At 39.1% G+C, this 24,984-nt stretch overlaps 3 protein-coding genes across 3 annotated transcripts; 2 read left to right on the top strand and 1 right to left on the bottom strand.

The window, feature by feature from the left end:
• Positions 1–196: 196 nt before the first annotated feature.
• LOC115589838 (myelin-oligodendrocyte glycoprotein-like) lies at positions 197–1,983 on the bottom strand. Its single transcript, XM_030431019.1, has 3 exons — positions 1,909–1,983; positions 741–1,091; positions 197–541 (listed from the first exon to the last, which is right to left on the bottom strand). Exons 1-3 carry the CDS (start codon positions 1,958–1,960, stop codon positions 198–200), a joined length of 747 nt encoding a protein of 248 aa, XP_030286879.1. The 5' UTR covers positions 1,961–1,983; the 3' UTR covers position 197.
• A 5,075-nt stretch (positions 1,984–7,058) lies between these two features.
• Positions 7,059–12,336, top strand: LOC115589323 (butyrophilin-like protein 10). The gene is made up of 6 exons (XM_030430169.1): positions 7,059–7,110; positions 8,582–8,935; positions 9,099–9,428; positions 10,459–10,476; positions 10,869–10,991; positions 11,370–12,336. The coding sequence occupies exons 1-6, from the start codon at positions 7,059–7,061 to the stop codon at positions 11,744–11,746; spliced, it is 1,254 nt and encodes a 417-aa protein (XP_030286029.1). The 3' UTR covers positions 11,747–12,336.
• A 1,802-nt stretch (positions 12,337–14,138) lies between these two features.
• On the top strand, positions 14,139–24,120 carry LOC115589852 (junctional adhesion molecule-like). Its single transcript, XM_030431036.1, has 7 exons — positions 14,139–14,343; positions 18,162–18,191; positions 18,319–18,396; positions 19,141–19,482; positions 20,908–20,981; positions 21,095–21,170; positions 21,505–24,120. The coding sequence occupies exons 1-6, from the start codon at positions 14,274–14,276 to the stop codon at positions 21,152–21,154; spliced, it is 654 nt and encodes a 217-aa protein (XP_030286896.1). The 5' UTR covers positions 14,139–14,273; the 3' UTR covers positions 21,155–21,170; positions 21,505–24,120.
• Positions 24,121–24,984: the final 864 nt, after the last annotated feature.

Below are 24,984 nucleotides of genomic sequence, written 5' to 3' on the forward strand. Positions count from 1 at the left end.
TTTAAACTCAGAATTCTAACTTTTTGTTAATGTCTCAATTGCTTTTTTTAACATAGGCCCCAATCCTTTTCTGTAAGTTTTTGGTAAGTCAGGCCATCTGCAGCTTGTTTGTGGCAACCAAAACAGGTATTTTTCGTTTTCTGAACCCTGACTGAACCCAAACATGTGCACCTTATTTCATTTCAGATTGCTTCAGTTTATCTGGACTCACCAACAACGAGTGTAACGTAGCTTCTTTGCAGTTTGGGAACAGAGCAGGTGTAATTTCCTGCATCCTGCTCAGTGACGTTGGTCAGTTTTAGAGAAATGTTTCCTCTGGTCATCTCATCTTGGAAGAGAGAAGTTCTACCTTTGAAGTTCTGGTCCTGAGAAACTGGATCATCCCTCCTGTTTCTATAGACGTGGACCAGGGCTGGACCACGTCTCCACTCCACTGATAGTGTTGTTACATCCAGTGGAGGCTCCAGGTGACATGGCAGGATGATGTCATCACTGACCAGTACTTTAACTGGTTGGTCTGAGCCAATCACATCAGACTGTCCTGGGGAAACAAAGATCACAGTTAGACTTCCTGTTTTAGTATCATCATTTGACACTTTGTTCCTCAATAATGAATAAAAAAGTATGAAGTATGTGTATAGGAATATCTGAGCAACAGATATTCATTCAAGTTTCCATTAAAATGTAGTCGGTGGGCTAATCGCCGGGTAGAATAATCCCATTCTACCTTTTTGACGTACCAACAATAAGTTCCACCTCAGCTTCCTTCTTCATTGCAGGGAGAGAACATTTGTAGGTTCCAGCATCAGACAGTTCCACTTTAGATATTTTCATGGAGACGTTTCCACGCTGCAGTTCATCCATAAACAGTCTTGTGCGTAAAAAATACGATGGATCTTGTTTTTCAAACAGCAGACGTCCATCTTTGTGATGGACGTACTTCGGCTCCAAAGCTGCTTTGGACCACACCACTGTCTCATAAGTGGCACTGACTGCAGGTTCAAGGTGACATGGAAGAAGAACATCATCACCAACCAGGGCTACGATTGGTTGATGTGAACCAATCAGCTGTGTTTGAGCTGCAAGTAAAACTGAAGAACAAACAGGAGACAGGAGCACTTTATTATACATGTCATTAAATATGATGAATTCAGGTTGTCATTCTGAAAATCAGGAATCATTTAATCATAATTGGTTCTTCTGTCTGTTGGTTGGTTGGAGGTTGATTCATCACTTAGCGTTTATTCTTTTAACTTTTTTTACTTATTTTATGAATTTTGGTTGCTCAGGTGCATACACACTCAGCATTTAAACACTCTGTGATCAGACCGTGACTAAAATGATAACATTGTGATGTCTAAACACAGCAACAGTTTACTGGTATTGACAGCAAAAATATTGTTGGGAACACTGAGGCTGACTGAAGAGGTGAGCTACTTCTATGTTCTAACTTCCTGTATCGCAAAATGAGAATTACAAAGATACAATAAATGTTTAATACCCTTTACAACATGTGTCAACAAGATATCATGAAACTGCAGATCAGTTCCCCTAAACATCACTATTATTGTCTGGAAACTTCCACATTTTGCACAATGAATTTAGTTTCTTCCCTCTGGACAGAGTTTTATACACTGAACCTGAACTTAGCTGACAGTAAAAATACCTGTTTTTACAACACAAGGATAAAAAGAAATTCAAATTCATATTTCTTCTCTCACAGACAAGAAAACAGGCTCATTTTAGCTTTAAAGAAACGTTAGTTTAAATCTGAGCTCTGCCATTTTTATCTCATGATTACAGGTCAACATTAATGCTCAGAGTGAAGTCTTCAGTCTTCAGCTACAGAAGTGCAGCAGTTTACCTTCAAATGAACAACAACTGTCTGTGTGAGTAATAAAAACCTACCTGTAGGGTTCAGACAGGTGAACATCAAAGCCAGAAACATTGACTCCATCATCCTCCACAGATCATGATGCTTCACCTGAATTATTCAAAGTGGGTGGACAGGTGCAGCTTGTTGTGTACAGAGGAGGAGTTCAGCATCAGGGCAGTGTGTAACAATGGTAGCAGAACATGTTGGGAAATGTCTTCCAGGTGAAACACTCCACCCACTTTTACCTGACTGACATTCAGGCTTCAGGTTATTAAACATCCTGTATTGTATATTTGCACTAACATCCTAGAATAAGGAATACAGTACACCTGATGTGTGTCAGTGTTTGAATATATTCCTGCCACACAAGTGCATCTCTGTTTAAACCTACCCAACAACATGAAAATGAAAACATTGATGCAAGAAACTAATTAATAAACACTTTAAAATTACTTGGAGAGGCAATAATCATGATAAATAAAACAAAAGCTTCATTGAAAATATAATTCATCTGACTATAGGGGGTTTTAATATCTACAATAGGTTTCTGTGTTGTCGTACTTCAGCCCATCAAAGTGTCCAGACTTCCCTGCTGTGCAGACGTGCAGGTACAGTTTTCATTTCTCTGTTTAATTTAAAATAATGCAAATATTCTAACCACGTCAGCGTCACTGGTTGGTCTGTTCATGACACTGAGAGTATTCACCTGTTCTGCTGCCTCTCACCTCAGTGCATCTGGACATATAGAGCTCAATGTAACATCAAAGAAAAGAAAAGTTTGCAATACACTAAATATTGTCACACTGAGTGCAGCTGTAGGTTTTGCTGAAGCAAAATCTTTAACACACACTTATTATTATATTTTCTAAAAATGCATTAAGGAGCAACAAAAACAAAGGTGACTTGGGATGAGTGACCTTGAGGAGACGTTTCTCCTCTTGATTTGACAACTCTTAAAGTCATGTGATTTGTTAAGGGAGTCTGGGATATTAGTGAGTTCACTTCATTACTCGGTCCATGTTCATGACATACACAGGAAATGTGAGAATATGGTGCGTAGTTCCACTTTTAACCTCTTAATACACTAATGTAACAGACTACTCTCTACCTTGAATAAGGAATAATTATTTGTGATTAAAAAACTGGTTGTTGGTTAATTGGAGCTCAGAGCCAATTAACTCTGACACAGCCTGTCTGCAAGAGATCGTTGTCGGTTTCATTTCCTGCCATGCAAGTAATTTAACCGTTGTTTCCATGTTTACACACCGGCTTTTTCCTGCTCAGTGTCCCATGACGTTAGTGTCAACACTCTTATCATTGAAACAAACAGACGCAGATGCCTCATCAGTCAGTATGTTTCCCCACAGTGCCTCAATATAATATTTCAGTGAAGTACTCAGTCACCATGCAACACTGTGATTACTTTTTTAAAAAGTCCTGTTCTGTTCAAAGAAATAAAATCAGCGATTTCACCAACATGTCAGGACACACTGTGTAGCTGCATCAGGTCTGCTCTTTGTTATCAGATCATCCTCAGGCTGTTATTGGACACTTTGTTTTTTCACGTTGGCTTTCTGTTCTGTGTTTAAACTGTCAGCTCTCTTCAGATACAGCAGCTGTGAGGAGAAACGTCAGATAAACATGAGTCTCAACGACCGAGCTGGCAGCAACAAAACAAAACACAACTTTCACTTCAGCCAGAGGTGTTAAAAGTACCCAGAAGTCATGACTGAGTAGAAGCTAAGATATCAAGTTCAAATGATATTTTGCTGAAGTGAAAGTAAAACATACAGATAGTGCTCAAGTAAAAGTAGTAAAAGCATCTGCAATTAAATGTTAAGTTTCAAAAGTAAAAGTAAATTCATTGATGGATGTAAAGATCTGAGCTACTCTGAGATAAAGATGACGTAACGCTGTACATTAAACTACCCAGCTGTGTATGAAGGAGTTTGATAAAATGACATGTACACATTAATGCAGCAGGAATATTAATTAACAAACTGCCGATATCATAGGAGACATTTGACTGGACTATGAATACTTCAACTTCTTTAAGACCATGGTCTGGGGGAATACTCCATTCTGATTGGCTGCAGGGTGTCCATTAACCCCTGATATACGGACACCTACTAAGTAGTTCCAGTCAGATTGTCTGTTCACCGCTGTAAATCAATGCGCTAGCTGGCGTATCAGATCTGAATATTATATTTCCAGCACTGAGTGCAGTCCGTCAGTCCTTCAGTGTCTTATCCTCAATGACAATGACATGACTGGTTAGCTAGCTAATCGTGTTAGCTAGCATACTGTCAAATTATATTTACTGTTTGTCAACCTTACGCAATGTTATTGACTTTGAATCTTGCTAGCATAGTGTTAGCTTTCTGGCTCATCGCTGAGCAGACTAGAATATCTCCCGTTGCCAAGTCGTATCTATGATCCGTCCTATTTACTGGAGGAGTGAACAACGTCTCCGTTGCATAAGAATCTTACAGGAGAGTAATGATTGTTCCAGGTATTAGTCAAACCCTCAGGCGTTACCAGAGAAACTAAGTTATGGCTTGTGAAAAACTTTATATTTAGATTGTAAAACGCATGAAAATATAAATTAATGGTCCGAATTTCTTTTCTTTGGCAAGTGACCATGGTATAAGCGGGATAATGCCCTACGAGGTGTCCATAAACAGGAGTTAATGGACGACACGGAGGCCTGAGAACCGTCCGACGTGCAGCCTCCGCGTCGTCCATTAACTCCTCGTTATGGACACCTCGTCGGGCATTATCCCTTACGTATTAGGAACATTTTGCTGACTTTTCTTGTATATTTGTTGATGAAGGTTCTGAGTCATCCAGGTCATACTAACTAGCTGGAAAAGCCTCTGTTTGATTATTGTTTAAATTGTAAATACCGGTAATCACTGTTTGTTTATTGTTTATTGTCTTCAATCATGCACCTTATTCACCAAGAAAAGTTCCTCGTTGGTGTTAAACATTCTTGGAAATGAATCTGTTTCTGATTCTGATTTCTAAACGACTCTGAAACTCAAAACTCTCCCCTGCCCTCAATGACTCTGTAAGGAAACTCCCGTACCGAGTTTAAAACCCTGCGACTCCCCTCTGGTTAGCTAGAACTGACGAAGCCTCTTGGACGAGACGTGAAACATCTTCATCAAACTGAAATATATCCAGTTACCTTCGATACAGCACATCACTAATATTGCATTCTTTCTTGTCCATGGAGAAAGTCACCTGACTTTCTTGAAAAAACAGTACATTTTGAACTATGTAATTTTTATGCAACACTGTCTGCAACACATTCTTAACTAATTGGACATAGTTGTTAATTCAGCCAATGTCATACATGAATATATTTCTTGCTTTGTGTAATAAAACGTATCCAGTTCTTTCTGTAATGATTTGTGTGTTTGGCTGTGCTCATGTGTCTTCTGTCTGCTTACAGAGGTGCTGGAGGACTGTGGAGCTCACACACACACCTGCAGCAGGTTACTGACACTTTCAGTGATATTTGCATAGAGAGCTGTAAAGAGCAATCACTAGAGAGGCATGTTCAAGCCAGAAACAAAAACTAAAAGGCAGCAATGCATGCTGCATTATCCAATATCTATAGCAACTAATACTCAGGACTAAGACAGAAACAAGCACAACATTGCTGCAGAATTGATTTGTTTATATTGTTATAATCATTATTAACCAGTATTAATGAAGAAACCCTGTTTTCGTGATGTATTTTTTAGACAATATAATAAATGTGTGTTAAAGATTTTGCATTAACAAAACCTACAGCTGCACTCAGAGTGACAATGTTTAGTTTATTTCAAACTTTTGTTTTCTTTGATATTACATTGAGCTCTATATGTCCAGATGCTGTCAGGCAGGGGGTTAAAGGGAAGACTATGGAAAGGAGAAGGTGGACCCAAATGCAGTTACACACGAGAGGCAAGGCTAAGGGAAACAAAAGGCGAGCTTTATTTTAAAGCTGACAGAAAAAACAGAAGCAGACAAAACAGGGGCAAAAGGGAAAGTAGCAACTAAAAACAGCAAGACAAAGTACAAACCAAATAGCACAAAGTTCAAATCAAAAGGCAAAATGCAAAACTCCAATCCAAAAACACATACCATGGGGGAACAAGGAACAGACAGGAGCAGGCACATGAACGGGAGCACAGACAGAAGCTAACAAGAACAATGACCAGACAAGGAGTGATGGGAACACAGAGACTAAATACACAGACACTGATGACAAGACGAGGAACAGGTGAGGTGGACCAACAGGTGAGATAACGAAGGGGAGGAGCACATGAGAACATGAAGGGAACAAAGCAATAGACAGAGGGAACATAGGAAAATACACAGGAGAACTTAAAGGACACATGAGGGCATGGAAAAACAAAAGACACAAGACAAGATACAAAGACATGGAAATAGACACAAGACAAGATACAAAGACATGGAAATCAAATACAAGAAACAACAAGACAAAACCAGACAACACAACGAGCAGATCTAGTCATGCCAGATGCACTGAGGTGAGAGGCAGCAGAACAGGTGAATACTCCCAGTGTCATGAACAGATCAACCAGTGACGCTGATGTGGTTATAATATTTGCATTATTTTGAATTAAACAGAGAAATGCAAACTGTACCTGCACGTCTGCACAGCAGGGAAGTCTGGACACTTTGATGGGCTGAAGTACGACACAGAAACCTACTGTAGACACTGAAACCCCCTATAGTCTAATTAATTATATATTTAATGAAGCTTTTATTATGTTTATCATGATTATTGCCTCTCCAAGTTATTTTGAAGTGTCGATTAATTAGTTTCTTGCATCAATTTTTTCATTTTCATGTCATTGAGTAGGTTTTTAACAGAGATGAACTTGTGTGGCAGGAGTATATTCAAACACTGACACACATCAGGTGTATTGTATTCCTTATTCTAGGATGTTAGTGCAAATATATAATACAGGATGTTTAATAACCTGAAGCCTGAATGTCAGTCAGGTAAAAGTAGGTGGAGTGTTTCACCTGGAAGACATATCCAACATGTTCTGCTACCATTGTTACACACTGCACTGATGCTGAACTCCTCCTCTGTACACAACAAGCTGCACCTGTCCACCCACTTTGAATGATTCAGTTGGAGCATCATGATCTGTGGAGGATGATGGAGTCAATGTTTCTGTCTTTGCTGTTCACCTGTCTGAACCCTACAGGTAGGTTTTTATTACTCACACAGACAGTCGTGTTTATTCTGAAGGTAAACTGCTGCACTTCAGTAGCTGGAGATTCACTCTGAACATTTATATTGACCTGTAATAATGTGATGAACATGGCAGAGCTTAAATTTAAACTAATGTTGCTTTAAAGCTTAAAGGTGCCTGTTTTTTTGTCTGTGAGAGAAGAAATTTGAATTTGAATTTCTTTTTATCCTTGTGTTGTAAAAACAGGTATTTTTACTGTCAGCTAAGTTCAGCTTCAGGTGTATAAATCTCTGTCCAGAGGGAAGAAACTTAATTCATTGTGCAAAATGTGGAAGTTGCCAGACAATAAAACATTGATGTTTAGGGGAACTGATCTGCAGTTTGATGATGTCTGTTGACACATGTTGTAAAGGATATTAAACATTTATTGTATCTTTGTAATTCTCATTTTGCGATACAGGAAGTTACAACATAAGAGTAGCTCACCTCTTCAGGAAGCCTCTGTGTTCCCAACAATATTTTTACTGTCAATACCAGTAAACTGTTGCTGTGTTTAGTCATCACAATGTTATCATTTTATTCACGGTCTGATCAGAGTGTTTAAATGCTGACTGAGAAAAAAACAGAATTCAGAATTGTTTGAACTACACAAACAGTATCCTGCATTTTGTTTGATGAGTGTGAGTCTGACTCTTGACATGGAGGTACTAAAGTAAACTTCCTCAAAACTGACACATCCAACCTGCACCACCTTCTCATCAGACACCTCCATCACACCTGCTCTGACTCCTCGTCTTCTGCTCAGCCAGAGGAGATAACAGCTGACAAAATGCTGTGTACCTTTTGAAATATGAGTGTTTTAGATTGTATCTATCTGCACATGCAAATGGAAAATCTCATTTCAACAGAAACTGAATGACGTTGAGTACAGAGCAAAGAGGAGAATTTAAGTCAACAATAAATGTCAAACTGCGGGTATTATTTTATTGTCAGTGATATTTTATTGGAATTCATCAGAATTAGATGACACCAGGGTTGTACAGTAGCTTCTGGTGCCCCAAGATTGTCTGTTTTATTCACAATTTAGTTTTTTTTATTAAGACTCAATATCCCTGTTTCTACCTGGCATTAGTTATTGAGTTGGGAGAAACTTTATAAACTTAGTTAAGTGCTTATCATGACAAATTTGTAATTATTTGGGCCACTTTGTTAATTTGGCAAATTTAGTACGTGATGTTTTTTCTTTATGTGTGGAAAAACATGTCAAATGAAAAATATGTGTATGCACCTGGGTAACCAAAATTAAATGAAATAAGTAAAATAAGTAAAAAGAATGAACGATAAGTCATGAATCAACCTACAACCAACCAACAGACAGAAGAACCATGATTTAATGATTCCTGATTTTCAGAATGACAACCTGAATTCATTGTATTTGATGACATGTATAATAAAGCGCTTCTGACTCCTGTTTGTTCTTCAGTTTTACTTGCAGCTCAAACACAGCTGATTGGTTCACATCAACCAATCGTAGCCCTGGTTGGTGATGACGTCCTTCTTCCATGTCACCTTGAACCTGCAGTCAGTGCCACTTATGAGACAGTGGTGTGGTCCAAAGCAGGTTTGGAGCCAAAGTACGTCCATTATCACCAAGATGGACGACTGCTGTTTGAGAAACAAAATCCAACGTATTCTTTACGCACGAGACTGTTTATGGATGAACTGCAGCATGGAAACGTCTCCATGAAAATATTTAAAGTGAAACTGTCTGATGCTGGAACCTACAAATGTTCTCTCCCTGCAATGAAGAAGGAAGCTGATGTGAAACTTATTGTTGGTAAGTCCAACTGTTTTAATAAAGGTAGAACATGTGTCATTAATTGTCATTAAATACTTTAACATACTAGAGGTCTGTACAATATTTAGGCAAAAAGCTTGAGCACTTTTTAACGGTATCATTCCGCCTGGCAAAACCCACTTAAGTCACCCACTTTCCCCAGGACAGTCTGATGTGATTGGCTCACACCAACCAGTTAAAGTACTCGTCAGTAATGACATCATCCTGCCATGTCACCTGGAGCCTCCACTGGATGTAACAACACTATCAGTGGAGTGGAGACGTGGTCCAGCCCTGGTCCACGTCTATAGAAACAGGAGGGATGATCCAGTTTCTCAGGACCAGAACTTCAAAGGTAGAACTTCTCTCTTCCAAGATGAGATGACCAGAGGAAACATTTCTCTAAAACTGACCGACGTCACTGAGCAGGATGCAGGAAATTACACCTGCTCTGTTCCCAAACTGCACAAAAGCTCCGTTACACTCGTTGTTGGTGAGTACAGATAAACTGAAGCAATTTGAAATGGAATAAGAGAAAATATTAAATAACTGTTAACCCTAACCCTAGCACTAAAATGTCTGGTCTGTAAGATTGAGTGGCATCTAGTGGTTTGGTTGCAGATGTCGTGGTGGAGAACTACTTTTCTTAACTCCACAATAAACTTACCAACTATAAAAGACACTCAAAATCAAATCAGGGTTGAAACAGCAGGTCGTCAGTTCAAAAGGTTATATACCTTTGGTCCAGGTTGCCTTGCACACCCTGGACCATCCTTTTATCATTATGATCATCCTGGGCTTGCCACTTATTATTCTCACTCTTGGATGTGTTCTTAAAAGCCTGCAAATACCTCAATAAGGCCCTTTCCTTTATTTCAACATTGTCATTATAAAAGGTTGCATCAAACACTGGTATTTCCCTAACATCCATGTCAGACTCAAGCTTAATATTAGAGCCCAGCTTGGACTGCAGGGGATATTCCAGATCTATTCATGTGAATGATCATGACGCAGTATCTTATCTGCCACCACAATGCAACCAACTGAACACCCCTTGTCTAACAACTCAAGCACCAGAATAAATGTTTTCAAAGTAGTTTTTGTAAATCCACACATATGTTCAAACTTTGCGTATTTATTAATGTTAGTTTAGGTTACATGTTTGGGTTCAGTTAGGGTTTGGAAAACATCTTGCTTTGGCTTTAAATACCTGGTTTGGTCGTCACAAACAAGCTGCAGATGGAATGACTACCATAAACTTACAGAAGTGGATTAGGGCTTATGTAAAAAAAGAAAAAAGAAATTGAGGTTTGACCCTTAAGTTGGAAAATCAGATAAAAGACAAAATTGTAAGGAAAAAAAATTGGAATTCTGAGTTTGAAGTCTTTCTTTTTCTTTCTGACACTAAATCCTACACACTGGACCTTTTAGACCATTTTATTCATTTTTCTTCAACGGAAACTCTTCTTGTTGGCCCTGATGTTTTCACACATTTTAATATTTTATTTCATTTCCATCCACAGAGCCACAACCAGCCCGTGGTAAGTGTTTACTGTACACAGATATCATCAGTGTGTCATTCAACAGGTGAATTGTTCAGTGGTCAGGTGTTAAAGCACCATCTGCTGGACAGCTGTTGACCCTGTTCAGGCAGTTTTACCTTTATCAGAGTGTTCTGGAGAGGAATTAGTTCATTATTTGTCAAATCAAAATAATCCCATTACTTGAAGACTTGTGGTGACCAGGTTTTTCAGAGAACAATCTGCCTCCTAAAGTCAGAGGAGCATTTCAGGGCTCTGACAGGTTCAGTGGGACCGACTCTAAGTTTATACTTTATTCCTGAACGGATGATCCATGTTTGAAAAATGGATGTATGTTATCTTTCAAGCCAAAAGGAAAAAACAAATCCTGACTTGTTTCTCTGTTCTTTCAGGTTTTCACTCCACTTTAATAGTTATCATTGCTGTCACTGCTGTCATTGCTGTGATTACTGCAAGTGCCCTTGTTATTTACCTTGTTATTTTTAATGGCAAATTTCTGAAGAACAGAAAGATCAGTAAGTCACACATTTCTTCTCTCTTTATTTCCCTTGTCTGTCTTAAAACACTGCTGCAACTGATAACATTTAAAACAACATTATATAGTGATAGATATTTATTATTTTTTTGGACACTATTGTCATTAAAACAAATCCCAGCTTTCTTTAACAATTGATCAGATGTAATGTTATGTTAAGTACAGTGTACTGTGCTCAGACTGTCGAGGTTGTACAAACTCTAAAACTCTGAGCTAACACAGCCTGAAGCAGAGTTGATAACTTCAGGCAGCAACATGCTAACAGCTAACCCGAAATGGACTTTTGATCAAAAACCGGCTTCATCAGACATTAATGTGAGAAATAACTTTTAATAACTTTTGATTTGTTTTAACACAGGAGAAAGACAAAGGTTTCCAAAGACCATTCAGTCCTCTGATCACAGTACAGTTGGTGATGATGAAGATAAACAGTTCCTGAGGCCTCACTGGACTGACAACAGCAACACTAACAAGCTGTCCACAGAGGCGACTGACGACAAGTCAAAGCTTCATGAGAAAGGGGAAAAGATCTTCCAACAACAGAACATTGACATGCATCGTCACAGCAGCCGTGAAATTTTGGATATCAGTCTCTCCACTGGTCTCTGCCAGCATGACCAGTCTACTGCAGCCTCAACCAACAGCAGTCCATTAAAATCTGGCAACTTCCTCCAGAACAAGGATCCAAACAATGCCAGCCTTAAGTGTCAACATTTATCAGAGTCGACACTCTGAGTTGCTTTTTCCCAAGTTAGTGTTGGAAAAACAAAGCAGCTTATTCTAAGCCAGCAGACCCAAGACTCACCAGTGATACTGAGTGACAAAACTGTGAACACTGTTAACTGTTTAATTAAGACAGCAGAGAAGAAGCAGCTGGATGATCTTTAAACATCCACTCTGAGTTTGAGCTGCTGCTCTCAGGGCGACAATACAGAAAACCTCTGACAAACAAAGAGATCTACAAGGCTTCTTTTGTTTTATCTCACATGTAATTAATGAAGCTATTTTTTTATTGATGTGATTTGTCTTGTTTATGTTCTTAATGTTTGTTTTCTGGTTGTTTTATTTCATTCTGTTCTAAACCAAAATCACACATAAAAGGTGAGGGCTTAAAAAAAACCTCTCATTTTAACATTTCAAATCTGATATGTTAGAAAACATGAATGTCAAGTACTCGCCTTGTGCCAATATTTATCTGCAGTCTGAGCTCCTTTGTGTTGAAGGATGCACTTTGGTTTTTGTTTCAATACCTCGTGTTTAATACGACGACACGTCTTTTACATGCAAACTTATTTTTAAAGAAATGAATATTTGAAGTCATTTTTTAAATACACAAATGTGAAATTATTATAATTTATTACACGGCTCTTGTTAATGCTGACAGCAGAGAAGAAGCAGCTGGATGATCTTTAAACATCCACTCTGAGTTTGAGCTGCTGCTCTCAGGGCGACAATACAGAAAACCTCTGACAAACAAAGAGATCTACAAGGCTTCTTTTGTTTTATCTCACATGTAATTAATGGTAAGGTCAATTTAAATATGAGCCTGTAAACCGAGAGCCCTGTTTATTAATGCACTGACTGCTGTAAACCTGAGGCAGCTTTTTGTTTTATTGATGTGATGTGTCTTGTTTTTGTTCTTAATGTTTGTGTTCTGGCTGTTTTATTTCATTCTGTTCTAAACCAAAACCACACATAAAAGGTGAGGGCTTAAAAAACCTTCTAATTTTAACATTACAAATCTTGTCATGTCATGTTATATGTTTGTTTCTGAGCTGTGGGAGGGAATGTGTTTGGTTTGTTGATTTTAGAAAATATGAATGTCAACTACTTGCCTTTTGTCAATATTTATCTGCAGTCTGAGCTCCTTTGTGTTGAGGGATGCACTTTGGTTTTTGTTTCAATACCTCGTGTTTAATACGACGACACATCTTTTACATGCAAACTTTTTTTTTAAATAAATGAAAATTTGAAGTCATTTTTTAAATACAAAAATGTGATATTATTATCATTTATTACACGGCTCTTGTTAATGCTGTAGAATGCTCCTTTCACTTGAATGGGCCTTCCCAACGTTCGGTGGTAAATTATTTTCCTGTAATTGAAACAGCTTTGCCTCGCGTCCCGATAATGACCACCGTTCTATACATTATCCCTTACTTATCAGCCATAAGAAGAAGGTAATTATCAGTTATCGATATCAGCTAAAAAAAAAAATCCATATCATGCATCTCTAATTTGGACTCTAAAAGTCTGAGTTGTCATGATGACACTTAAAATTATGTTTGTTGATAAATCTATATGTGTTTGATTTTATTCTTTTGAACATCGAAGCCAACATCTCTTCCTTCGTGAAACAACCTTTAGTTAAACTCCTTGAATCTCTTGAAGACGCGTACACACCACACAAGTTTCAAAACACCCTGCACAACACGAGTCAACGAGGCAGAAAGGCTGCATGAGAACTGCACACTTCATCACAACGTACAGTCGGACATCCACCTACATTTATATGTCGCTCCAATCCCGACTGAGAGCAACACAAGAACTCAGCACAGTGTCCCAGCATCCAAACCCAGCTGACCCAATACATGTTGGCACTGTGCAGAAATGTTCAAATTTAATATCTCTTTATGTGGCAACTTTACAATTAAAATGTTATGTTGTGGCAGCGTGCTTACGCTCTGGTTAAGTTTAGGTACAACAAACACTTGGTTAAGGTTACAAAACATAATGTATTGGTTTAAAATAGCTGGTTCTGGTTGCCACAAACACGTCTGAAGATGTCCCGACTCATGAAAAATATATTATGATGCACTTTAATTTGCATACTTGAATCACATCATGCATTCCTTGTTCTGTGGACTTAAATTAAAAAAAAGAAAAAATGTGCAGAGATATGACGTGAAAAGTTAAGTTGTTTCATTATTGTTTGTTTTAAGTTTATTTCCTGTTCCTATTTAAAAGCGTTGTTGTCTAAAGTCTAAACCTGGTGTTTTATTTTGAAAGGATGACCGGATGCATTTGTGCCGTTGTGTTTCCTGACTTCCTGTTCGGCTCGCTCTGCTCTGTGCAGCGGACACATTGCCATCATCGGACTGCTGTGGAGCTTGCTATAGGATTAAAACAAGTGACTCGACCTCTGACTGCTGTTTGAAGAGTGGAGACGAGCTTCTGTGTGCTGGTTCTGTGGTTCTGGTCCAGATCTCAGTTTATTTCCGGGTTTTCGTCAAAACCGAAACTTAACGAACTTCATTTCAAGATGCAGTGGAAGGTCATTCTCGGTTTCGTCGCAGTGGTTTTCATTTTTCTGCTGATCACCTTAATCGGAAGTAAGAAAGCATCTTAAATTATTCAACATTGACGTCAGTGTGGATGTTCTGTATGTTATTTATCTGATATCCATTCATTCATGTTGCTTTCTGCTGTTGATGTAACTTATTAAACTATTGCGCAACTTAATCTGATAGAAAAAAAAATACAACAAATGTTTCACACTGTAGTTAATGACCCTGTGATGGCACGGGGATAACTGAAGAGAGTGACTGCACCTGTGGAGGTGAGTGTTTTAGAGGAGTAGGAGTATTTAAAGGAGAAGAGCTTCTATGGGGAGCGGAGCTTGGTGAGCGTTACGGGGTGGAAGCCCAGCGAGCACTGGTTGTTGCGCTCCGGATCGGGGGGGTGGTGGCCGGAACACCGGCGGTCGCCCCACAGCCAGTGGCGGTTCTAGACCAGGGGGGCCAGGTTTGGGCCGGCTTTTTTGTTAGGGAGAAAAAAAAGACAAATTCTTCATTCAGACAAGGGATAAATGGGACTTAAAACAATGTTTAATATTTCAACAGTTTTGATTGGGTAGTAAACTGCTGAGACACTTTATTTCTGCCTTTCCCTTCAGTACAAAATCATTGCAAGAAATCTGTCATTGTATTATTAATGCAGACTCCGTGTCGGGGGGCCACAAGGGGGTCTGGACTCAGAGTTATGGGGGCACACCTTAAAACCGCCCCTGCACACAGCTGACTCTGACTGAAGCTGGGCCAAGCTCAGACCCTGGGGGGCGGTATCCATATATCCTTTTTGAGTTGTGTTGTCTTTGTGTGATTTATGTTAAATGTTATGAATTGTAATAAAGCAGCTTAGTCATAGTGCCGGGGTTGGACGGGCAGTAGGGGGATGAGGGACAGTTTCCAGAGGTGCCACAGCATGTGTGTCCTTACTCTAGTGGAGCGTGATTGGTCTTGAAGGCAAGTCCTTCAGTGAGACCTTAGCCTCTTTCACACTGCCGTTTGCATGCGGGGATCCTGCGCCAATTTTCCGCACCCTCTTCTGTGTGAAAGTTTCATATGCGGAGAGGGGGGAAATTTCCCTCCAGCGCTGATCCGCCTCTGGAGGTAGTATCAGGGACGCATTATTGGTGAGCCGCCCCAGTGTGAACGGATAATCCGGAGGCGCGGAGCGAGGGCGTGTCGGTCTGACAGTCTGATAACTACACAGGTCCTTCACTCAACTAAATACAGAGAAATGTCCCACAGAGCAACGTTACAGGACCAAACAAAAGTAACGTGGTAACTGTAATTGTCTTTGGCAACTTATATGAGTAAAACAAATACCACAGCTGTATGTGGAGAAGCGTCTGTCCTCCTGCCTCTTCCTCACATTTCTGCTCAAAAAACAGACCAGAAAACCAGAAAACAGCCTCCGTCCCCGCGAGTGACAGAGTCAGATAGCGTCCTGTTTACTGATGGTGATTAATTATGTAATTTGGCGCGAAAAACTTCACTCCGTCACTTTCCAGGATGTTTGGTGGGTCAGGATCTCAGTCACTACACATTACAACAGCATCTATATGATTATAAACTGTCGGCGGATTTGGATTAACAGGGGGACACCTGGGGAAACACCGATGTCATCAACATGACGTGTACCGTCACGCCGCTTTAGGAGCCGCAGCGCCGGTGTTGTGCCAGAAAACGACTGCTTGCCAAAAAACGACTGACCCCAACGGGAACGCCCATCGGGGGTGTTACTGCAGTCCACAGCATAACTGCGAGGATATGTTGTATTGAGAAGTAGGCTGTCATTCTGTCATACGCTACAACTTGTCTTTAAATTAACAATCATGAGATGAGTTTTAGTGGTGTACTTTTATTGTCGTTGTTGTTTATGCTGCTGCTGCTGTTGTAAGATAAGGAAGCATGAGGCTGCCTGACAAGGTTACAGGGGGCAGTCACTTTTTGGCAAAGCCTTGCCAAAAAGTGACTGCCCCTGTAACTCAGGAGTGCAAAGGGCAATATTCACATAATTTTCTGGAGTGATAATAGAGGGTAACAGGTGTATGTACACTGAATTTGGTCAGTGTCACCCTTTGCACTCCTGAGTTACAGGGGGCAGTCACTTTTTGGCGAGGCCTTGCCGAAAAATGACTGCCCCTGTAACTCAGGAGTGGGCGTTCCCGTCGGGAGCAGTCATTTGCTGTGAAGAGACCAGTAACACCCCCGATGGGCGTTCCCGTTGGGGTCAGTCGTTTTTTGGCAAGCAGTCGTTTTCTGGCACAACACCGGCTTTCTGTGTGAATTACACACGTGAAGGCGGAGATGCTTCGCTCTGTGTGAATCACCATCGGCGGAGAATTTGTGAACCACCGCTCCGGAGATAACGTGGAGACGCTGTGTAAAAAGTGCTATTGTTTACCTCGTCAGCTGTTGTTAAATGTGACGGTCTAGCCTTTGAAGCATTCCTGGTTGCGTCACCAGATGTTTTACCTTTACGTCATGATTTCGGCCGCCCAGGCCCGCGAAAGTGACGATCTACGCCATGCGATGTTGCCATTTTCTCTCTTTCTTTCTTCTCTTTCGGGCGCGCAAAGAATCTTGGGATATGTGAGGCCATGAAGGATCGTAGCGGTGCGTCCTCCAGAAACAGGGAAAAGAAGGAGCATCTGGAGGAACCTTCAGATTCAGACAGCCTTCAAGCAGCGTTGTGACATAATTGGCCTTCTAATGCTCCTCTGAAGGATGCAGACCCTGAATGTTGTGCCCTGTGGGCTTTCCAGAGTGTTTTGCCGTGCAGTATTTGCAGTACCCTAAGGGGGGGTTATTCCCGTGTGGTGCGGTCTATGTTGTCAGTGCCCCTACACCTGTTTCCGGCCCATGAGGGGCACCAAGGGGAGAAGGCTATATGACTCCCACTGTTTCCCATACCTGCGTGCGAGGCTATTTGCTGTATCTATAAACTTGTGTAATAAAGGTTATTACTTTCTGTACCTTTTGGGTTTCCTCCTCCTCAATTGTGTGCACAGTAGGAATATTCTGTGTACGGGCTGTCTACATTTCTTACAACATTTCTTACCTGGTGACATTTTGCAACCAACATCAGTCCTGATAATAACTAACAATTATTCATTCTTTAACCCATACAGCTACATAAATGACTGAATAAACAAACTGAAATTAAAGGACAACACACTTTATTTTTACTTTTAACTGTGTTCGTATGTGGCGGACCCTGCCAAATTCTAGCATCAAACAGCCTGTTTAAGTTTGCATTATTACCTCGTTGATATTGTAAATATTAAAAATCAGAGTTTGAATTTCTTCTCCAAAAACAACAGAATGCCCCTTTAACTCTACTATTAATTAAACCATCCTTAGAAAGCGCAGATAAATGAGTTTGATGAAACGATCATTGATGACTGTTGCCCCTGACAACGCGCCACAAATTTTATTAACGTGTTGATGAAACAGTAGTTTGGCTTCCTGACGAAGATAACGTCACATTTTGAAGAGGCCATGCACTAATTTACCAAACGGAAAGAAAATAAATCACTATATCATGATCTCATGATTATTTCGAGCTCTCGTATTTGTGAGAAAAGTTCCTTTCTTCGATTGATATCGGTCAGCCACATATAAACAAAGTGAAACAGTATAAATTGTGTTTCAGTTTATTTAGTCATGAAAACAAAAAGAGTTTGATCTTTCTCTGCTCATTAAATATACACACTGCTCCTTTAATGTGGCATGATGGCCGCACGTAATTTAATTCCCTCTTTCTTCCTCCTCAACTCTGAGATGTGCAGCCAGCGGGTTGCCACATCAGGTCACATATCCACCATATCTCACTCTGTCATTTTTTGCAATGTTTTCCACAGACAGAAAGCCAATGGCAAGAACAGATCCCGGTGAGTAAAAACAAAAATGCTTAAAATGCTCTTTACTGTAGTCGACAGTAGACACTGTTGAGTCTTTAAGAGAAACTGTTGTAACTCTCTGCAACAGGAAGTCTAAATGCAACACTTGTTTCCCCAGGAGAGTCCGATCTGATTGGCTCAGATGAACCAAAACCAGGCATAGTAGCCCGTCTCATGGGCTCACAGCAGGTTCATGGTATGTAAAAACAAAATAATGCTGTCTCTCGGTCCTTCATCGTACTTTGTACTTGATTACTACAAGAAAATGTTTAATTCTTAGAGAAAAGTTATTTATCTCCTCCCTCCATGATGATGTAGAGTCAGGTGAAGTGTTGTAGTCCACAGAACAGTTCTTGAGCGTCACAGTAAAACAGAGTTGCAGCAATCTTCTAAATAAATGAAGTAGCTGAAGACTTGAATTAAAGCATAAAATAACTCCATACAGCTTGTCTGCTGTAATGCAAGTCCTAAGAAGCCAAAAAGACATTATTTACACCCTTTTAAAAAACTGTTTAACTCGTCAATGTAGCTTAAAGCGTTAGCATGCACCCCTATTGAAATGGGAGCCACCACTAGCTTGACAGCTCAATCAGGATTTAAATAACTTAATCATTTTTTCAAATCAATTTTGCTCCAGAATTGTTTTATCGACTACAAGACTTCACCTGACCTCATCAGGTGAACTGTTCCTTTAATAAGTCTGTTGTTAAAGATCATCAGGTCAGTTTTCCACCATATCTCTGCATGGATCTCACTGGTAACACTATTAATGAATGATAAGATAATCTGGGTTTTTAGGATTGCCTTGGTTTGGTTATTTTTAAAGAAAACAAAAAGACTTTCCGTGACTGCATGGAGGAACTCATTTAGTCTCCGATGCGTCGTCCCTGTTCGTGCGGCAGAAGATCTGATAAAAGCCTCGTGTTGTGTCTTGTTGCAGAAAAGGATCCGATCAGATGCTCAGCGGGCCCGGTCGCTGCTGTGGTCGGACAGCCCCTCACTCTGAACTGCCAGCTTGAGCCTCAACAAGATGTGACCACGAAAGTGATCGAATGGATGTTCAACAAGAAAGCTGTGGTCCTTGTTTATAAAAGCAGAGCATTTTCCCCTGGTGATCAGGCAGAACAGTTCAGAGACAGAGCGTCTCTCGGCACCAGTGGGGATCTAACCAAAGGGAAAATACCTGTGATAATCTCATCCGTCAGGGAAGATGATGCTGGAACGTACAGCTGCTCTGTTCGAAATGGAAAACAGCAAATCTCCTGCTCTATTCAAGTCACCGGTGAGGAGTAAACCATGACTCATACTTTGATTGCTTGACAACTGCTTTTGCACTCATTCATTCTGAATGTAGACCGATGATAACCAGAGGTGTAGTGGTGTGATAATGAGTCCTAAAACCCAGAAATCAGTTAGCATTTTAACACATCTAGTTCCTTCGTCTCAAAGTATGTGAGGTTTTTAAATTGGTTTCCAGTTCAATGTCTGAAATATAAAAACAAACAGTTTAGTTATAAAACTCTTCATGTGTTAAAAACAGTTAGCGGTTGCTAACGAGTGTCTGAATGAGACTACAGAGGTTGTCGGGGACATTAAACATCCTCACAGCGAACACGGAGACTCATCTACTCACTAGTCTGTCTTTACAGGCCCACTTTAGTTACACACTATTCTAACTGACTTTGCAACTTGTACATTGATCAGTTTATAGAAAACCTGGATAGTAATTGTGCAGTAAGACTCTTAGTGGTGGTGACGTTTCAGTCATGTGACCGTGATGTCGTCTGTTTGTAGCCTAACATTAGCTTCTTACTGCTACACAGTTAATTTATCTTCAAACATCACAGAGTGGAGTTCATCTGTGGAGATTATCTGGATGAACAGAACCTGGAGGAATCATACATTTGTGATTATTTTCTGTAATAATCCAAAATCCACAGGGAACCACAGTGATGCTAACTTTAGTTAGCTTCAAACATACATCATCCCTACACTATCACTGGGAAGCTCCTGCAGCCAAAAGTCAAAGTTGTCTTACCATAGGTACATGTTGACAATAGACACAATTTTTCCTACGTTTTGATGTATAAATTATTCATGTGGAGTGAAAATTTCAGGCTTTAGAGCAGAATACATTTAAAAAAAAAAATGATTTCACAGCTCCTCTCCACTATATAACGATGATGTCATCCACTCTACCGTAGGGTTAGGGGTACATACCGTCCAATATACAAACATCTTAAAATCTGAAACAAACAGAAAATTTCCTAAAACGTAAACTGCAGTGTCATAAAAACTGTACAAGCTATCAAAACTGAGTGACGTCCTCTGTCTTGTGTCTCGTTAAAGCTTTGAATCACTTTTCTATGTTAAGCTACGGCGAGACAACAAGGCCCAAAAGACATGTGGGTCATTTCATGATGATTTCCCATAATTTCTTATGGGAATATGAATCACAGTTTTTAAAATGTTCATGAAAATGTTAATTCAAATCACCACCAAAAGACATTTACACATAATTCTTAATCATTCTGCATGTTTGTATGTATTTTTCTGCATGTGTCAACAATGCTGCGGGACGAGTGGTGCGCTAAAATTCCTGTATTTCAAATAAAAATAACATAGCATGTTCCCTATTGTTGTTACAAAGTACTGAAACAGTAAATGTAGTACTATAAATCCATTTGTTTTGCTTTTAATTCAACAGTGGCTCCTAAAGAGCAGCTTACAGACCCGGTTAATACTCCGGCTGGAGTCAGGAGTAAAGCCCCGGACCAAAATGTAAGTCGATAAACCAAACCATCCTCCCATGGTCAACTTCAATTTCTTTTTCCTTATGTAATCTAGGAAACCTCACAGCAAAGAATACATTTTTATCTTCTCTTTTCTTTCAGGGTGCTTCACTGGCGTTGGCAGTGGTTATATCTACATTCCTGTGTTTGCTGTGCTATTGAACAAAAGTGGAGATCAGTAAGTTATCAATGACTCCTCTCCTAATATCAGTAGTAACACAAAGTTTGATCTTTTCCTAAACGTAATCGAGTATTTTTGGAGTCTTTACCTGGATGAAAACTGCATCACACACGCCAATTATCAAACATGCTCAGTGGAATCAAGACGTAACCAGATGTTGCTAAGTTGTTAACTTGACTGCTGAGCTCTTCATGTCCAAAACTGACAAAAGAGGGGTAGAACCTGGTAGGTAACGTAAATGCTCATGAGCCATTTTCATACTGATAAATATCCTGTTTTGTTTTGTTGTGTGTGTGTGTGTGTGTGTGTGTGTGTGCGTGTGTGCGTGCAGGACGTGATGGGAGAGGATGACCAAACATGGAGGCAGCCAGCTGAAGAACACAGGGAACACCAGCAACACTCACACCTGAGTATATCTTTGGCCTCTTGACCAAAAAAACTGCCTTTATTGCTTTCAAATATTTTATTTCCTTAAGTGCCGAGTATTGTGTAAAGCATCTGACTTATTCTGATGTCCAAATACCAAACATGGATAAATCCTTGTTTTCTGTAACATGTTTATATGGTCACTAGAGAACTGAATATTTACGAGTTGCATTTTTAATCTACAGTTTACTGAATGTGAGCGACAGCAGGTACAATGATGTTCTCCTGTTTGACCTCATGATGGTGCTCTTGTCTCACCTTTACTGTGAATGAATACAGATGGAAGGGTTGTTATATCAGCGTACTGTCACAGTGAGGGTTGTGGCTGTGATTTGTGAATCAGATTGTTTCAAATCAGAACTGGAGCCAGAGAAAAACAAAGCATTAGGGTGAGGGGTTTTACTGCAAAACTGTAACTGAAAGAAATGTGTATATTTTTTTTTATATATGTCGAGATATTAACTGACTGAATGAGACAATCATCATCAATCGTCAAGTGCTCTACAGACCTGAGTTATGTAGGAATGTTTGGAAAACCACTCGTGAATTTTTGAGTTAAAGCAAAAATAGCTGGTATGTTTTCCTTTAGATAAATGAAGAACAAATGTTTACTCTAGAAATATTATAGAAAAACCCCCTGTTCCAGAACACAACAGCCATTTATTTTTAAGGGGGTTAAAACGACTTATGTTTACTTCATAGGTGACCTTTAGTGGACAGCATAATGGATGTATTTTACACCTGGGAAGGTCACAACTCAGTCTCTTTTCTAAATTTTCCTGGTGGCAGCTCGTGGTAGTGCAATGAAAAATTCCCCTGCAGCCCAAAAAGTTTTTTTTTCCCCATAGAGCACCGTTTTAAAAGAGACGTCTATAAAACTAAAACTGTGAAAGCTTGATTGTGACTCTTGTTATTCTAATTGCTTGATCCAGTTTATATTTGTAAAACATTCCTCAAAATGAGAAAAGCACAATATAAAGTCAGAAGAACTTATGAGATGTTTACTGTTTAACCAAACTATATGTTCCGAAATCTAACCAAGTAGTTTTGGGGCCTAAATGCTGTTTCACCGCAATTTAACATACTTACCTTACTTCACGAACGTAACAAAGGTACATAATACAACACGTAATTTGAGAATGGTTACATGTGTTGTTTAGCGATCAAACGACGTCTTTGATATGAGAACACTGACTATTTTGCTCTGTTCTGATTTAAATGCAGGCGCAGGGCCTTGTTCAGAACAGTGAGGGGCATGACAGACAAACAGGACCGGTACAACATTTTAGCTAACAAGTCCAGATGCACAGAGGGAAACCTTAATTTATTTAAAAAACTAAAACAAAAAAAACGACTCAACTATCGTGCGCAACATTGTCACTTTTTTTAAACCTGTTACACAGTAACTGCAATACACAGCGTCACTTTTAATGACTTGTTCATAAGTACGTTTTTATTTTTATTTTGGTAAGATGTCACACTGAAGTTAAAGTCAAGTATTAATTACAGATAGTGTTTAAGAATAATTTCTATACGAGATGCAAGTAAACCCTAACCCATCCAAATGTGTATGTGTGTGTGCATACTGATATAGAAAATAAAATATAGAACACATTTTAAGTAATATTATGGTAAAAGGACGTTAAAAAAGCTTTTTTATTCTATTTTTGTTTCTTCAAAATGACCAGAAACAGATGTACCCTCATAGATAGTGGGGAAATGCGGTCCCCTGCTGGCCATATTGATGTGTATGTGTGTGTTTTTTTTTTCTTATTTTCTTTTGTGGTTTTTATTATTGTGAAGCTTTGTTGTGCTTTTAAACATTTTACTGCAAAGTACAGGGAGATTTATCTGGAGGGGAGAGTCTTCATCAGCAATGTTTAAAAAAACGTTGATTTGTCTGTAACAATTTAATACTACAACTTTAAAAACACAAAAATGCATTAATTACTGTTACTGTTTTGGAATCTATTTATTCCCTGGTACGTTTCATAAGTTGTGAAACATCTGGACACAGAGGCTAAATGTCTGTTCAAAACTGTGATTGTTAATAAGACTGAGGGTTTCCTCAAATTCTAAACAAAACTGGGCCCAGTGGATAATCTGTGTGTTCTCAATGTAAAGTGTCCATTGGAATTTATATGCATTGTTTTCAAGGACAAAGCACTTAGTTGTAGTTCTGTATAGGATAACAATTCAATGATATGATATGTGTGAAGATGCTGGACAGTGTTATTTTACCAGGGCTGCCAAGATCAAAGCTGCTTAATGAACTTATTGTCTTGACAAGAAAGTGCAATTATTTAATGTTTGATCTCATTGTTCCATGGAGAAACTAAGAAAAACAAAATAAAAGGAAACTGTGCCAGTGCTTTAAATAATATCTCATGTCCATGGTGAGGACACTGTGTACATGTGTCAAATTATATATTTCTGGAGCAAATGTGTTGAGTTAATTTTGTATTTTTTTGCTTTTTCTATCAAACTCAGACCAGTAATAAAAAAAAAGAAAAATATTGTACCAATATGTGTCATTTTATACAGAGAGCTGAAGCCACACCCCTCTTGGTTTCCCTAATGGGACCTTATTTGTTAAAACCTTTCTCTGGTAGTGAGTGAAGAGAGACAGATAATGTATTGATCCCAATTGAATTTGAATCACTCATATGATGTTTGTCATCAAACTAATGAAATGTCAACAGTGGTGTCAGTGACGTCATCTCCTAACTTAAATATTTTAGAACTGCAGTTGTCAGTTTGAGCAGATTTATTGTGATGTTCATCTTGTTTACTTGTTTTTATGAGCCCAGTTAGCTCCATGTTGGTTCTGGTGACATGTTAATGAGATGATGTAGTTCACTGAGCTGAGGTTTTACTTTAATTATAACAAACTGAGACTTTAAGGAAGTTTGAAGTTTAGGGTTAGTTTGTTCAGCTGCTGTTCAGTCACATTAGGCTGTAACTGTATTGCAAACTTTCTTTTTATTTTATGGATTTTTTTTTGTTCATTTTACAGATTTTCCCTGGATGTTTTGGTAGATATCTATCATATTACAAAACTTGACTGTAAATCTACTTTTCCGATGTAAAATAACATGAACAATCTATAACAAACAACAGCAAGAATATTGCAATTTTTTTTCCAGGAAAAAAAACAAGTTCTGCATAAAAATACTGGTTGCAGAGTATTTTTAGAGAAAATATTCAAATTCAAGGTGAAAAGGAGTTACTTATAAGAAAAGTTGATTTTTGAGTCTTATTGTGTGTCAGACTGGCTACCATCCCAAAGCGTTGATGAGTTGGGATGAGACTCGGGTATTCATTTTCTTACAAACAGGTTTGTTAACAGGATTGTCACATAAATGTAAATATTAAATTAACATTT

Source organism: Sparus aurata, chromosome 10 (assembly GCF_900880675.1).
Source record: "Sparus aurata chromosome 10, fSpaAur1.1, whole genome shotgun sequence".
In the NCBI taxonomy this organism is placed as follows: Eukaryota; Metazoa; Chordata; class Actinopteri; order Spariformes; family Sparidae; genus Sparus; species Sparus aurata.

What these genes read in the sequence shown, in the direction of transcription:
- LOC115589323 (XM_030430169.1), top strand. Translation starts at nt 7,059, where the DNA reads ATGATGGAGTCAATGTTTCTGTCTTTGCTGTTCACCTGTCTGAACCCT. An exon ending in TGATGTGAAACTTATTGTTG is followed by an intron (nt 8,936 to 9,098) that starts GTAAGTCCAACT and finishes CACTTTCCCCAG; the next exon opens with GACAGTCTGATGTGATTGGC. An exon ending in TCTGAAGAACAGAAAGATCA is followed by an intron (nt 10,992 to 11,369) that starts GTAAGTCACACA and finishes GTTTTAACACAG; the next exon opens with GAGAAAGACAAAGGTTTCCA.
- LOC115589852 (XM_030431036.1), top strand. Translation starts at nt 14,274, where the DNA reads ATGCAGTGGAAGGTCATTCTCGGTTTCGTCGCAGTGGTTTTCATTTTT. An exon ending in CTGCTCTATTCAAGTCACCG is followed by an intron (nt 19,483 to 20,907) that starts GTGAGGAGTAAA and finishes TTAATTCAACAG; the next exon opens with TGGCTCCTAAAGAGCAGCTT. An exon ending in GTAAAGCCCCGGACCAAAAT is followed by an intron (nt 20,982 to 21,094) that starts GTAAGTCGATAA and finishes CTTTTCTTTCAG; the next exon opens with GGTGCTTCACTGGCGTTGGC.
- LOC115589838 (XM_030431019.1), bottom strand. Translation starts at nt 1,960, where the DNA reads ATGATGGAGTCAATGTTTCTGGCTTTGATGTTCACCTGTCTGAACCCT. An exon ending in CACCTGTCTGAACCCTACAG is followed by an intron (nt 1,092 to 1,908) that starts GTAGGTTTTTAT and finishes TTTGTTCTTCAG; the next exon opens with TTTTACTTGCAGCTCAAACA. An exon ending in TGAGGTGGAACTTATTGTTG is followed by an intron (nt 542 to 740) that starts GTACGTCAAAAA and finishes TTGTTTCCCCAG; the next exon opens with GACAGTCTGATGTGATTGGC.